This window comes from Astyanax mexicanus, chromosome 13, assembly GCF_023375975.1.
Source record: "Astyanax mexicanus isolate ESR-SI-001 chromosome 13, AstMex3_surface, whole genome shotgun sequence".
NCBI classification, from domain to species: Eukaryota; Metazoa; Chordata; class Actinopteri; order Characiformes; family Acestrorhamphidae; genus Astyanax; species Astyanax mexicanus.
In genome coordinates this window covers 32,347,265-32,362,922 of record NC_064420.1, presented here as the reverse complement: position 1 = coordinate 32,362,922, position 15,658 = coordinate 32,347,265, and the positions used below count along the sequence as shown (strand labels likewise).

General features: G+C 38.2%; 1 protein-coding gene across 2 annotated transcripts in view; it reads left to right on the top strand.

Moving 5' to 3' along the window:
- Positions 1-15,658, top strand: part of dnmt3bb.1 (DNA (cytosine-5-)-methyltransferase 3 beta, duplicate b.1) — a 64,827-nt gene that overhangs the window by 33,094 nt on the left and 16,075 nt on the right. For both annotated transcript variants that reach the window (XM_007250004.4, XM_015605971.3), the window contains exons 6-10: positions 526-669; positions 5,437-5,559; positions 9,013-9,171; positions 9,270-9,377; positions 12,980-13,121. In XM_007250004.4, coding sequence (XP_007250066.2) covers positions 526-669; positions 5,437-5,559; positions 9,013-9,171; positions 9,270-9,377; positions 12,980-13,121 — 676 coding nt within the window. The remainder of the gene's footprint in view (positions 1-525; positions 670-5,436; positions 5,560-9,012; positions 9,172-9,269; positions 9,378-12,979; positions 13,122-15,658) is intronic.

Genomic DNA, 15,658 nt, shown 5'->3' with positions numbered 1-15,658 from the left:
AAGAGGACCCCCCATAAAAGAGAAAATTACCCCAGGAACCCCTGAAAAACGAATCCCATTCGGATAGTGCTATATACTCCTAGTGACAGGATGTTTTTTGCTTTTTTTTTCCGTACTGCCCATCAATAGTACTTGCCTCTCTTCAGTTATATAACAAATTATGATATCTGTTTGCTATCTGTACTTTTTTTTTTCTATACGATAGATATGCTCTTTTTTCTTCAGGGCAAAAGCATGCAACTAACTCATTTGTGTGTGTGTGATAAGTTGATAATGTAATTATTGTGACAGGCCCAGATAGAGGTTTGTGTGTGTGTGCAAAAAGAGAGAGAAAACGAGACAGCTAGACTGGCTGAACTGGTTGCCCGACCACACAGTCATGGGTATAGAATCTTTTAATCAGATAAGTCAGCAATGAAAAATTCATTTACGTGCGTGTTCATGTGCGTACATGTGTATGTGCACATGTGCATGTGTGTGTCCTATAAGAGGCCAGACCAGTAACTGTTATGTGCTGTTTTGCAGGAGAAGGCAGATCTGGGTTCAGGTGATGGTTCTGGACTTAGGCAGAGGCCACGCCCCAGGACTATCTTCCAGGCAGGGCTAACAGCTCACGCTAAACCACGCAACAGAGAGAGGGGTCGCAGCAAACAGGAGCCTGGTAGCATGGTAATAAGTCTTTACACACACATTCACACCTGTTGACTATTGTTTTTCTTTCTCTACACATTAAATTTTCAAATACTTCACTCCTCTTGAGTGTAAGAGACACTCTCTGTAAAGAAAACAAACCCAGACGAAACGCATCAAATCTTGAAGCATGAAGCCTCTATCCAAACACAGCAAAGCAGCCGTGCTAGTTACGTGTCGGCTCCAAAGCAGTGTGTTTGTTTTCTTCTTATATATGACAAAAAAGAAAACACAAAAGTTGTAAAGCATGCTTTAACCAAAGCTCCAATTTTCTTTTAAAAACTGCAGGGAGAAAAGCTTTTTTTTTTTTTTTTTGGTTACTGAGATTAATTTTAGGCTTACATTAAAGGTTAGGCACTGGAAATGTGGTAGCACTATTTAAATGTAGCATTAGTAATTCATTACGAGTCATTACGTAAGCCTACAATAACATTTAGAAAGGCTTATTCCCACAAGCATCAAAAAGGCTGCCATTGTTAATTTTGTTCATGTTGTCATGTTACCTCAGCGCAGTAAGTGTTATGACAACTGAGCTTTTGTAAGTGTGTATATAGGTTAAATTTCTTGTTGGTAAAAGCTTATGTAGGTATTGTGTAGGCTTATGAACACTCTACTCTCAGAATACACTGATATGCCGCATGTCATGGGAGCGAAACTAGCATCATATTCCATGACTTTAGTCATGTCCCATCAAAGCTAAAGAATACTGCGTTGTCTTGTGGGAGGTGTGTGGGGGAGTCGATTGTCTGTCCCTCTAATTGACAATTGACTTGATGGCCAGTGTTTAACCTCACTCACAAGATAACACCTCACAACTTATACAGGTGTGGGCATTCCCAATCCACCTCCTGAGGTAATACTTCATGATTAATTTACATACTGCTTCCTCATATCTTATGACTGTCCCATGGCATGTCGCTGTGTATAATGAATGAATTATCCAGCAGCAGATTAGGATCTAAAATCTAGTAGAAAGCAGGATAAATTCTTCATAATATCCCAGATTTTGGACAATGGTGTTCATACACTTTATGCAGTGTGTATTGAGTCAGCACATACTGTAACAAGAACAAAGCCCTATACAGAAGCCCCTATTTCCATTTCCTATGTAATGTACTACTTTGGAAGTAAGGTAAAATATTGACGATTCAGTCTTTCTCAGTGGCCTGTGGTCCTGATAACTCACAACTGTTCATTACTAGAGCAATAAAATTCATAAAATATGATGCATGTGCCTCAATTGAAAAAAGAGACTGTTTTCCACAATTTATGACAGTCAGCACTTGGATATATGACTTAAAAAGAACAAATTTGTATGTTCACATTACTTTAAAAATATTGGATCTAAATCACATTAAACAAAAAATAAAAAAAATGTGCACCACTTCTATCTGGTAATTTGAATGTAGCCCTAGTAAAAGCGATCAAATCTTCACAGTAATGCTCCAAAAAGTCTTCCCTAATCTAACCAGCAGACTGGTTAGTTGAGTCTGATGTCATCTGAATCTGTCTATATCTCCACATTTGAACACATATCTCCTTTCTCTGGCTGTGATTTACTGATTGTATCTCACTAAGATTTTGAGAAACGGTGTTCCTTTCCTGCAGAACAGGTTCAGAACAGGTTCCCTCTAACATGCCCTTCACTTTTAATGGAATGTGCTCTCTTCCACATCTATGTATTACTGTCTCGCCCACTCATATTTCCTGCACTTTCCCACCTGTTAAATATCTTACGTGCTCTGTGCTTTTTTTCGGTGTTTATTTTTTATAGGCGTGTCTTCCTGCAGTGGTATAGTGTTCTCCATCTGCATAGGGGTTCTCAGGGTACCGTATTTTTCGGGCTATAAGGCGCACTTAAAATACTTATTTTTTCCCAAAAATCGTCATTGCGCCTTATAATGCAGTGCGCCTTGTGTATGGATTTTGCTTGTGTTTACTGACCTCGATTTTTATGTGGTACACGGCGCTCTGTTGTGCAGAATTCCTCACCCACGCCAGAAAAAGATCCCCCTCTTGGGCTAGCGCGCGGTTACCTTTGACTGCCGTACTGCCTCTCGGCTGTGGTTCAGGGTAGCTAGTTTCCACTGTAGCTCCGTGGCCAGAACAAGGTGCCGGTAAACTTTCCTTTCCACCCGTTCTGGGGTAATAGCACAAACTGTTTCTTTTTAGCGCCCACTTCTAAGTAAAGTTAACCTCTTAACACGCGCTGGCCCACCGGCGGGCCAGAAATATTTAATATTTCATAACTGGCTGTGTTTCTGAATAGTTATGAACAGTTACAGGTTCAATATAGACATCCAATATACCATTTTAAAGCTTAGAATCTCTGCTTTTGAGCTATTTAGCCTATTTAGCGGAATATCCTTTCAGAAAATAAACATTTAGGGCGAAATATGCCTTGGTTATGATTTTAATAATTCATAACTCTCATATTTGCATTTATCGTTCGTCCATATTTCATCGAATGCGGTCATGTCATACACCATTCGAACCGTCTGGCTCTCCGGATTCCAGAACTGTGCTTTTACTGTAGGATGTATGTTTCATGAATTAGAGCTGCGTCAGAGCGCATGTTTCCAGTAATAAAAGGCTCTCCTTTTGTCCTGGGGTAACCTCCGGTCACTGCCGCCACCCCCCGAACACACACCCGCGCTCAGCCACAGGTCCTACCTTCAAAACGCGTCCAGACTAAAGAGAATCCATCAATCCAGTCTCCTGTAATCCACAGTTATATCCAAACAGCGCTGGAAATCACTTCATCCAGAAATGAAACTTATCCAATCTTTATCTCTGTTTTAAAACAGTTTTATTCACCGAATTCGGCACAACACGCTATTATAGTCAGAAGCCTCGCGGAGTAATGCGGTACTTGCTGTGCTTCAACATAATATTATGGTCTGTCGGAGCGTTGCGGCTACCGTTGTCAGGAGCGTCGCGGAGTAATACGTACTTGCTGTGCTTCAACATAATATTATGGTCTGTCGGAGCGTTGCGGCTACCGTTGTCAGGAGCGTCGCGGAGTAATACATACTTGCTGTGCTTGTTGATTTATTGCTCAGAGATGTTGTTATTTTTCACAGATATTGTGAAGGATTTATTGCTCAGAGTTATTGTTACTGATATAAATAAAGTTTCATTTAGTGCGCCTTATAATCCAGTGCGCCTTGTGTATGGACTAACACTAAAAATAGACCGTTCACTCATCGTGCGCCTTATAATACGGTGCGCCTTATAGTCCGAAAAATACGGTACATTAGCGCTGACCTCTATGCTCTATGATAATAACTGATACCTTTAGTAGAAAAAAGAACAGTTGTACTGCAGGATTCTGAACTCAGATCTGCTTTATGTATGTGTGTACAGTAGATCCCTCTCTGTTATAGTAATGTTGCTATTAGCATCAAATCCGCTGATGTAGGATACGGACACCTGCTTGGAGGATATGTGTTATTGTTTCTAGATTATCCACAGAAGGGCATGTTAAAATTCAAATGAAAGAAGTAAATGTAAACATATTTGTAGATTCACTGTATTAAGACATGCTTCTTCCAATTTGAAACCAGCCACCATCTCTTTTCCCACTAACCTAGCTTTTCTCCGAGTGCCACCTACCCATCGAAAGAGAGCCAATTGTGCTCTCTTAGACTCCAGCTGCTGATGGCAAGCAGCATGATTCGAGATTTGAACTGTCAATCTTCAGATCACTGTGACAGCTAGTTAGAAGACTGCCCTATACAGGAGCCCCTATTTTCATTTCCTTTGTCAGTGGTCGGCAATAGGTGGCCCGTGGGCTGGATGTGGCCCGCAGGCATAAAACATCTGGCCTGTGAGGTTATTTGAACTAGAATGAACGATAATCAAATAAAAAATAATAAAATGCTTCTCTGGCAAGCTTTTGTTTACATCCTCCCCTGTCTCTCAGTCACAACCAGCGTGACTTCAGTTTCCGTCTTTCTCATTTTCCTGTATGTTCTTGGGCTCCAAATCTCCTTAGAAGGGCGTTTTTTTCCCAGCCATGTCCCAATTCACTGGCTGAGGCAGCGATAGTGTATTGGACCGCGACCCTCACAACACGGGTTCGATCCTGCGTGAGGAACGGGGTATTTATTTATTTAATTTTTCCTTTCTTCTTTGTTTTATGTGCTTTGAGATCAACTGTTCTGCAATTGGGTTCAACAACCCTCTGGACTGGAGAGCTACTAGTCTGTAGCACTCCATCCCATTACACTTCATTTTCCAAACCAGAATTTTTTTTTGTGGCACGCCACGTAATGGCTTGGAAAATATCTGGCCCTCTTGTCAAACTTATTTGCCAACCCCTGTTCTATGTAATGTGCTACCTAGAAAATGATTTAGTCTTTCTTAGTAAACCTCAAAAGCTGTTGAGAAGATTATGTGGTCCTAATAACTCACAGCTGTTCATTATTATAACAATTAAATAAAATAATATATGATGCATGTGCCTAAATTGACAGAAAGGGCAGAGAGTAACTTCTACCCACCTAGAGAGAGCAAAGTCAGTTGTGCTCTCTCGGACTCCAGCTGCTGATGGCTAGCAGCATCATACGAGATTTGAACTCTTTAGACGATTGGCCCACCCAGATCCCAATTTGTAAAATTCGTGTATAGCACAATTGTTTATTATAAACTGTATATAAACAGACTTTTGAAAAGTCTGTTTTTAAAATATACCTTACTTTTGTGTGTGTCTGTGTCTGTGTGTGTGTGTGTCTGTGTGTGTAGGTCTCTACATTTACTGAAGGCCCCAGGCTGGAGCTGATGGAGCAGGACTCTAAAGACTCAGCTCAAAGCAGCACTACATCCACCTCCACTACTGACATCGTCGCCAGCCAGCCAGAGTACAATGTTCGTACACACACACACACACACACACACACTTTAGCACCGCACATCTATCTGCTTATTCACCTGTCTTGTCTGATCTTGTCCCTCTTTCTCTTTTTTTGTACAATCAAGCATAATCCATGTTTGTCCACCTGCTCTTAAACACTACCAGGAGACTCTCTTCCAGCGTGTCTCTCTCTTTAATGCGCTTTGTGCTCACAGTCTGTCCTCAGAGTTAAATGTCACAAAGCCTGTCAGCTATATGTTTAGAGAGAGCATTGATGTGTTGCACAAAGAGACCGTTAGCTATTGAATGATGCTATTGTGAGCCGGAGTGTTTAACGCACTCTCTATTGACTGTAGACACACACACACACACACACACACACACACACACACACACACACATACTGACACACACAGACGCACCACCACACGCACGCAAACCAAGAAACAAGAGCACTGTTGACATAGTAACCAATTGATTGTGAAAGTCATGCTCAAACAAGTGGTCTAGATGCAGACTTTCATCTTATGATCTGTGTTAACAAGGCTGATCAATCTTCATGCAGATGCTGAGAGAAAGGCTCTGCTTTGTGTGCTGGATACATGACATGCTCTGGGGTTAGAAGATTTTATAGAGTATTAGAGCAGGAGAATGTATTTTACGAGGGAAAACTATATTTATTAGGCCAATTAAGCCAAATACTTAATATCTTAATGTAATTTGATTGTATTCTTAGTATTTTTAATAAGCTACAAAATGTGAAATAATCAAATTTTAAACAGTTTCAAACTTTTTTAAACATGTAAATGTCCTCTTTATATACAATATGTGAGGTTTTCTTTTAGGATGAATTAATTGTCTGTAATTAATTTTCTATTCTTTATTTTGTATTTTTAAGAAAATAATTCTGAAAATACTTTAATGTAAAAAAATGAAAAATCCTATTTTGAAAAACAAGTATCTCCAAAACAGCAATTTTAAAGAAGAGAGGAAAAACCTACTAAAGTTTCAATGAAAGTCATTATTTCAGGTCATTTTGATGTATTTCTATTGGTCTATTCATTAAGACATTTTGGCATAGTGTAAGTGACAGTGTTTTCAAATTATGTAGTAAACTAGAAATTGACAAAAATGGATTTTTTTTTTTATTATTGTACAATGACAATATGCCGTAAAATGTATAGAAAAATGCATGTATTGTATGGTTAAAAATGTTAGCCTTACTTGTTTGTATATATTTTGTTTTTAACACAGTTCAGTGTTTCCTAAACATTAAATTTATTTAGATATGCCTTTCAAGTATATTAGTCTGGTCCTCAAGTATATTTCACTATTTCACAATTTTAATAATGTCCAAATTTTATTTTTGTCCCAATTAAAAAAGCTCTGCTATAAAATAATTTTTATTAGTATAGATAAAGAGCTCACTGTTACTGATGCAGAGCACCACTTGTTTTCTTAAAGCTTAAATCTTAATGTAACACCCTGCCTAACCACTTATGTATTAAAGGCAGGGCCCTGGGTCCCAATGATTATTGGTACAGACTAATGCATTTCAAATTTTGTATAAACAAAATAAGTAGACTTAGTATACTCTATTTTTTAGAAATCTCTCCGTTTCACACACTCAGCCTATTTTAATAGAGATTATTCAAAAAAGGAAAATAAAGAAATATAAATAAATAAATAACCAGTACTTACTGAAATGAACACTCTATTAACAAAAAAAATGAGTTTTAATGCTTAGCTACCTTTCTTTTACTCAGATTATTGTATGAATTTTGGAAAGTCAGGTATCACAGTTTTAAATTACAAATGAAATGATATTAGAATTATTGTGTTGCAGATTATTAACAATTTAGTTACCCAAAATATTATCCAAAAAATTGTAAATAACAGCTCTGAACAAATAAACAAAGAAATACCTAACTTGTGGGCCCACACACGCACACTCACACACACTCAGAAAAGTAATAGAAAAATAAAAGAAACAAAAAGTTGCAGGCCTGAGTCGTGGCTTGGGTACGTTGAGGCTCAAAACTTTAATAGCCGCTTCACTTACTTAAAGTAAGCAACATAAAATATTTGTTTGTGCACAGTCAGTACTCACGACCTCTCTAGAGAATGTTCTGGGTGTCTGGTGAAAGCAGGACAACGTAGAATCAGTGAAGATGTAGTTTAGGCAGTCTAGTAGAAGTTTAGGGTGAGAGCGATGCTCATGGAATGGTGGAACAGCCAAGAAGTCATGAAACAGCTTCCTCGTCAGCTCCCAAGCTCTATGTAGCTCACTGGGCTCGTCAGAAACACTGTCCGTGTCCTCATCAAAGATGTCACAGAAAGTCACACAAGTGGTTTAAACTGGCCGTTTTACTCAGATTATTGTATGAATTTTGGAAAGTCAGGTATCACAGTTTTAAATTACAAATGAAATGATATTAGAATTATTGTGTTGCAGATTATTAACAATTTAGTTACCCAAAATATTATCCAAAAAATTGTAAATAACAGCTCTGAACAAATAAACAAAGAAATACCTAACTTGTGGGCCCACACACGCACACTCACACACACTCAGAAAAGTAATAGAAAAATAAAAGAAACAAAAAGTTGCAGGCCTGAGTCGTGGCTTGGGTACGTTGAGGCTCAAAACTTTAATAGCCGCTTCACTTACTTAAAGTAAGCAACATAAAATATTTGTTTGTGCACAGTCAGTACTCACGACCTCTCTAGAGAATGTTCTGGGTGTCTGGTGAAAGCAGGACAACGTAGAATCAGTGAAGATGTAGTTTAGGCAGTCTAGTAGAAGTTTAGGGTGAGAGCGATGCTCATGGAATGGTGGAACAGCCAAGAAGTCATGAAACAGCTTCCTCGTCAGCTCCCAAGCTCTATGTAGCTCACTGGGCTCGTCAGAAACACTGTCCGTGTCCTCATCAAAGATGTCACAGAAAGTCACACAAGTGGTTTAAACTGGCCGTTAGCCACATTTTGGACTTATATTGAGCACAAACAGCTCCTGTGCTGCATGGCTGACTCTGCTTAGTTCTCTCTCCTTCTCTCTCTCCCATGCTGCCCCCCTGCTGCTCACAACGCAGCTGCTAGCTCCACCCACTTCTCAAGAGTTCTGACTGACAGGAAAAATAACCAATTATCTTGCTCCAAAAATATATATATATTTTAACAGAAGTTTTTTAACATGAGTAAACACAATTATTTATTAACTACTGTGAGTGAGCACAAAAACTTTTATACAAATAAAAATGAACTTGTTTTTAGGATTTTCTTAATTTACATAACTTGAAAATTAAACAGGGCTACATTAAGTTTAGCCACTTTTGTGATGATGATATTCTAAAGAGTTTATAAAACAATACACGTATATAATCAATAAATAAAGCTATGGGAAAAACTGTGTATAATGTTTAATGTATAATTTGTTCTTATATACTGATATGCTGTTTCCTGTGTAGGACAACAAGGGGTTTGGAATAGGGGAGCTGGTGTGGGGTAAAATTAAAGGCTTCTCCTGGTGGCCTGGGATGGTGGTGACCTGGAGAGCCACAGGGAAGAGGCAGGCCTCCCACGGCATGCGCTGGCTTCAGTGGTTTGGAGACGGCAAGTTCTCAGAGGTGAGTCATTTTTATTATTAGAGCATTTTTATGACTCATTTAATGCTAAAAGGCATTTCTATGGGGTGAGTAATCACTGGCATGTATGTCACTGGTAGGTTTCTGCAGACAAGCTGGATTCCATCACTGCCTTCTCCAAGTTCTTTAACCAATCTTCCTACACCAAGCTGGCGTCGTACCGCAGAGCCATTTTCCAGGCCCTGGAGGTGAGATTGCATTTGTTGTGAGTGAAATGAATGAAGAATTGTCGCGTTTTATATTGATGGAGGATCAGATGAGTAAATATGTCTGTAATATATCCTCACAAGAAGACTCTAATGTGGTGATGCACCTGCTCGGTTAAATCCAGGGATCATAGCGGATGTTGAATGTGTGTTTCTTTTTTTCTGCGTTGTGTATGTGTGTGTATAGTTATAAGTTAATAGACAGAAGAGTAAAAGCTTGTGTAAACACTAATCTGAAAGCTGTGCGGAATTCCCCGACAGTTCCCCTAATTATCTCTGTGCAGAGAATCAGAAATTCTACCGAACAGCACAGAGGGGGTCAAGTCCAGACATGCTCCAGAGCCCTGTCTGCTCTGCCCCTTGTTCTTTCGGCGAAACTTGCAACCTCTTATCTTTCTTACTCAATCTGACGCTATTAACTGTAATGTATGGTGTACAATTTGTCTCTATTTTGTCACACAAGCAGCTGAACTGATTTTATGAGTTCACATACAAGCATGTCCTCTATATTTTATGTCAGTTTAGTCCTTCATCTTGTTCCTAAAGCGCCATTAATCTTTAATTAGTACAGGCTTATTATGTAGCTACTTATATAAAAGTGATTAGCATTAGTTGTATCTATTAAAAAGTAATTATTCAGCAAGTCCACATGATGTAATATTACGCAAAATTCAGAATACTTGATAAATAGCAGTGAAATTCAATTCAGTTTTGCAATACCAGGTTTAAATTCAACATTCTCATAATATTATGAGCAAAATTTTGAAGACGAAAAATGATTACTGCCACAGATGGGTTAAATATGTGCTTTTTTATTAAACTGTAATCTACTAATGATCTACTGAAGTCCCAAACAAACTGTTTATTAGCAAGAACCTGATGATGCAAAACATAATCACAGTACAACAGTTACAGTTATTTAAATATGTGTTATAATGTGGTAATATAAACAAGACAATACAGCTGTGGAAAAAATGAAGATACCACTTCAGTTTATGAATCAGTTATAAACTACGAACAACATTTCTCCCAAATTCCACATTTAAAATATTGTCATTTAGATCTTTTATTTGCAGAAAATGAGAAATGGCTGAAATGTCAATAAAGATGCAGAGCCTTCCGACATCAAATAATGCAAAGAAAACAAGTTCATATTATAAAGTTTTAAGAGTTCAGAAATCAATATTTGGTGGAATAACCTTGTTTTTTTCATCACAGTTTTAATGCATTTTGGCATGTTCTCCTCCACCAGTCTTACACACTGCTTTTGGATAATTTTATGCCACTCCTGGTGCAAAAAGCAGTTCAGCTTGGTTTGATGGCTTGTAATCATCCATCTTCCTCTTAATAATATATTCCAGAGGTTTTCGATTTTGTAAAATCAAAGAAACTTTTTTTAAGTGGTCTCTTATACCTTTATTGGTTAGACTTTTATAACAACACAAAATATGTCACTGTTTGCCACCAATCTGGGCATGTAAACTATTTAAAATTTAAAAACAATACTGCATTTTTGAGAATTGATGCACTATTGCAATACATAATATCATATTAGTCTGATTTATTTATTTATTTATTTATTTATTTATTTTATATCCCCACGCTGCATTTGTGATGAGAATGGGATTTTGCCTCAAAACAACCAAAATATCAGCTGTAATTAACAAATTTGAGCTGCACATGTTACCAGTGCAGTTTAACCTGATATATTCTCCATTCAATTATCCTGAAAAGATTATACGTATCTGAATTTATACACAACACAAGTTCTAAAAATAATAGGTAAAACCTGAAACACTTTTTCAACACGTGGCCACACTGCCAAGTGTTTCGTGAGCAGCTCTCATCAGTCATATCAGAGACAAGCAAAACAGTAATCATTCACTGAAAATCTCACTCTGTCTTTATGGGCTGTCAGGTGATGGTAATATCCTAAATAGTGATACAGCAAAGTCATTATGAGCAAATTTCTGTCATGACTCCCTCCAGCAACTGTATGAATAGCAAGAGATACTAAACAGTCATGAAACTGAAGCCAGTTGACGATAAAAAACAACAGCGGTTAAAACACACTTTATTGTGTTCTAATTTTTTTAATTTGATCAGATAAATTCTATTTTATCCAGCCCACACTAAATCATACATAATGATGATTAGACTATTTGTTTAACTTTAAGGCTAGGAGTGTTCCTCAGATGGAATTAAAGCAAGGTAAAACCTTGCCATCAAAATCAAAAACTAAAATTTCTCTCAGTTAATGCTTTAGTTAATGATATAGGTGGTTCTACATCAGTAGTGCTCTTCTAATCATACATTTAATTAGCACTGCTACTCAAGCTACTTGTGAATAAGATTTACACAGAGCAAGGCAATCAGTCTTTCAGTAAGCAAACAAATGCTAAGGCAAGCTCAGCTAATGTCACTATCCTAGCCCTGTACAGCTTGCATTTGTAAACTGGAAAAGTATACTGATAGCAAGTGTGGTAATTGAGGCCGAATGAATCTTTCGATTCATTTGTGCAAAAAGAGCATAAAAATGACCTTAATCCTGCCATTTATAGGCTCTCGGCCGGCTCTCTCCCACACTCCCTGCTCTGTATACAGAATGATATGCAACGCCACCTGATTGCAGCAAATGAATAAACAAATATTTTTGGTTGTCAGATAGTCAGATAGTTGTCAGATGCATACTAATAGAGATGTTTTGCTCTCCATATAACACATCAGTAGAGGTAAAAATGCTGCTTAAAATTGCTTTAAATTTGGGGAAAATAAGTGACGTAACATTAGTTCAACATGATGAAACTGCAGGTGGAATAAAAACATACATATTTTAGGACTACATCAAATTTTAGTTTGCTATCTAGTTTTGACCACAAACTTGTTTTACAGCATTTCTTTAACATCCTGGTTACTGCATGTATCGCCAAATCTCACTAAATTTATGGAATCATTTATGGAGTCATGTTGTGTGTGCCTCACAGTCCTGTTAAACAAGAGTTGCCTGATCTTGTCCTGTCAACATGTGGTTAGTTCTACGTCACGTTACTGCATTTCTCTCAGCCTCAGTGTCACCAGACGTCACACATGTTATGGTTACAGTGAAACTGATCATTTAAGTTTTATTCGCTTTTTTTTTTAAAGAAGACATGGTGCTGTCAATCGAGAAACATTGGCAAGGTGTTGTTTTGAGAGGTGAAGAAATAAAGCATTACATCAGCTGTGTATTATAAACAGTGAGGATGTCTTTGTACAAGGATAAATGTTAAATGAATGGTATACAGGAGCTTTAACATGTTGTGGTATTTTTTGGATCCATCTTTGAACACGTTTGAGACCGCTCCAAAAAGCAGTTATGCTTCAAGGAAAAGACTTGTTGAATGTAATTGCTGTGGAAGTGCTGCCAAGCTTCGTATGTTAAGGCGTTTTGGTACAGAGTGAGCTTTGTTTTGCTGAATATTAGATGTACCTCAGTTGCTTTCCTGATTCAAAATGAAGCAATACATTTTGTTTTTAGGACAAATTCAGCTAGAGTAATTTTCAGATCTCCCTCTTCTCTTTCTTGCTGTGGGTTATTTCCGCAGATGGCCAGTATACGTGCAGAGAAGACCTTTCCTCCATGTGAAACAGAAAATGCTGAGGATCAGGTGAAGCCCATGCTGGACTGGGCCCATGGAGGCTTTCAGCCCAAAGGCAAGGAGGGCTTGAAACCCAAAGAGAACTCTGGTGAGTAGAAGTTGCAATGTCATACCATCAGCCATCATGTTTTGTTGTCATTATGGTATACAGACTCCCTCCCGTCCTTGCAGAGAATGTTTTTTATGATGGTCCACTTACTTGCTTGCTTTCGGAAGTATTTAGTTTACTTACTAATGATCTAAGTAAAGTAAAGTTGGAAATTATTTATCAATATTCTGATTCCTAAATACATACAGAAGATACTATACACGGATATACCACATGTCATTGCAGACAATGTCAGCATCACTTCAACTACTTTTGCCATGTGCCATAAAAGCTAAAGAGCGCTGCACTGGCCTGTGTGATATGCCAATGGGGCATTGCATGTGATATTCACAATTTTAGTCAGTGGACGCTGTCCAATGTAATTAGTGATGCCTTCTATGATACATTCTTTAGATTGGAAGAAAAGTGTCATTTACAGGGTTAAAAATCATAATTGTCTTTGCAATCAAGCTGCCGGCGCTCAGAGGGAGCACAATTGGCCCTGCTCCCTCTGGGTGGGTAGATGGCGCTCTCTCCCCACATTACTCCTAGGGTGATGTCCACAGCACAGGGCATCCGTGAGCTGATGTACTAGAACCAAGCCGCTGCGCTGTCCTCCAAACGCGCCGGCTGCTCGGCTATGCAGCATCAGCAGCAGCTCGAAAAGAAGCGGTGGCTGGCTTCACATATGTTAGTCTTCACCCTCCTGGTGTGTTGGGGCATTACTAGTGATAGTAGGAGTCCAAAGGAGTGGGTTGGGTAATTGGCCGTGTAAATTTGGGAGAAAATGGGAAAAAAATCATAGTTTGTTCATATCAAAATGCACAGCTTTTCTTTAAATGAAAAAAAAGCAAATAAGAAAAATTTAATCAATTGTGGTTAACCATGTGAATGATGGTCATCAATCACATTGAAATATTGTGTACATTTGATAGTCGTTGAAATGACAATTACATAATTGCATAATTGCAATGTTAGTTATATATTGAATAACAATTACATTCTCTTGATAATTATTTGATTGATTAGTTCTTTCTTAAAACAAGATGCACAGAACAATAATATAACAGCTTCTTTTAAACACAGCATGCGGTAATAATTGATTTTCATTGGTGTGACAGTTAACGAAAAGTTCTGTTAAAGTGTTCTATACGCTGTTCTATACACCAAAGCTGTTCTTTTGCTCTAACAGCTGCACAAATTATGACTTGATGAGGAAATGCAGGAGAAAAATCCGGTGTTTGTTTAGCGTGCTTAGAGTGCATGATTCACCTCTGAAATATGAGATTACACTCACTCAAACACGGCAGGCTTCCCCCTGTACTTTATCTCATATTCTTCCAACTATTTAGTAATTAAAAGTCATTGTAATGTTGCTGGGAAATAATTTGTTCTAATCACTTTACACACGTCACACGCACTTGCTCTATCTGGAGGAGAGCTGGGGTGCTCTCTCTGTGGGAAAAAGCCACCATACTAATACTTGGTGACCTTGAATAGAGAGCTAGGTCTATAAACTAGTGGAGACAAGTAAGATCATGATCCAACTGTGCTATGCTCTAAAAACAGGGTGGGAAGTAGTGTAAATGTACATACTTTACATTTTTCTTATAAAGGATTGGGCAAAAAGTGCTTAAAGTGACTGACCTAATTTCTACAGAGGTCCAGGCAATTGATTAAGGGATTTAAGTAGAGATAAACTTGCTGTCAACTATGTATGCATGATGACTGCCTTGCGTATTTTATGTTTTGTTGTGTTGTTTGTGTTGAACGCAACACAGACATGAGGTGCAGTACACAAAAAAAACACTAGGGGCAAGGCATCATTCAGCACCATCAATGCGACAGAAGGTTTTGAAGAACAGCTAGTCGCATCTGTAGTGAAGCCTTTAGTGGTAGCCTCCAGTATGTGTCAAGTACGTGAACCATTCAGTGAAACATTCAGGATGCAGCTGGTTGAACAAAATATTAAATCGATTAGTTGACAAAATCGACAACGTTGACTATAAAAATTGTCGCCATTGAATTTCATTGTTGACATGTCTTTAATGTGTTATGGAGCATGATACAATAATGTATCCCACATTTAGATCCTTCTGTTGTCTTTGGAGCGATAGAGTAAGCACAGAGCGAGTTGCAGTGGGCTGCAGCCAGGGTTGCCAGCTCCATAAAAAAATATCTTGCCCAAAATCTGTTAAAAATTCGTCCAGCAGAAGCTTAAACTAGCTCAGTAACTAAGGTTGCCAAAGACGCCATGCATCCCTTAACCTTTGAACTTTCACCCTGTCTGTATTATTTATTCTTAATTAGAAAACTTTTTTATGTTCAGTTACATGACTTGCAATGTTATGCGTGTACTTCTGTCAGCTTCTGCTTGTGTACTCCTGTTTAGAGAGACCTTAATTTATGCTGTAACAGACACTCATTTCAAGACGTGGCCTGATTATGTAAGATCAGTGAGATAGTGTTGAGATTGCCTGTAGATGTTTGGATGCTGTTTTCTTGATGAGTCCCTTGAGGGGTCGAGGGAGGGGTTT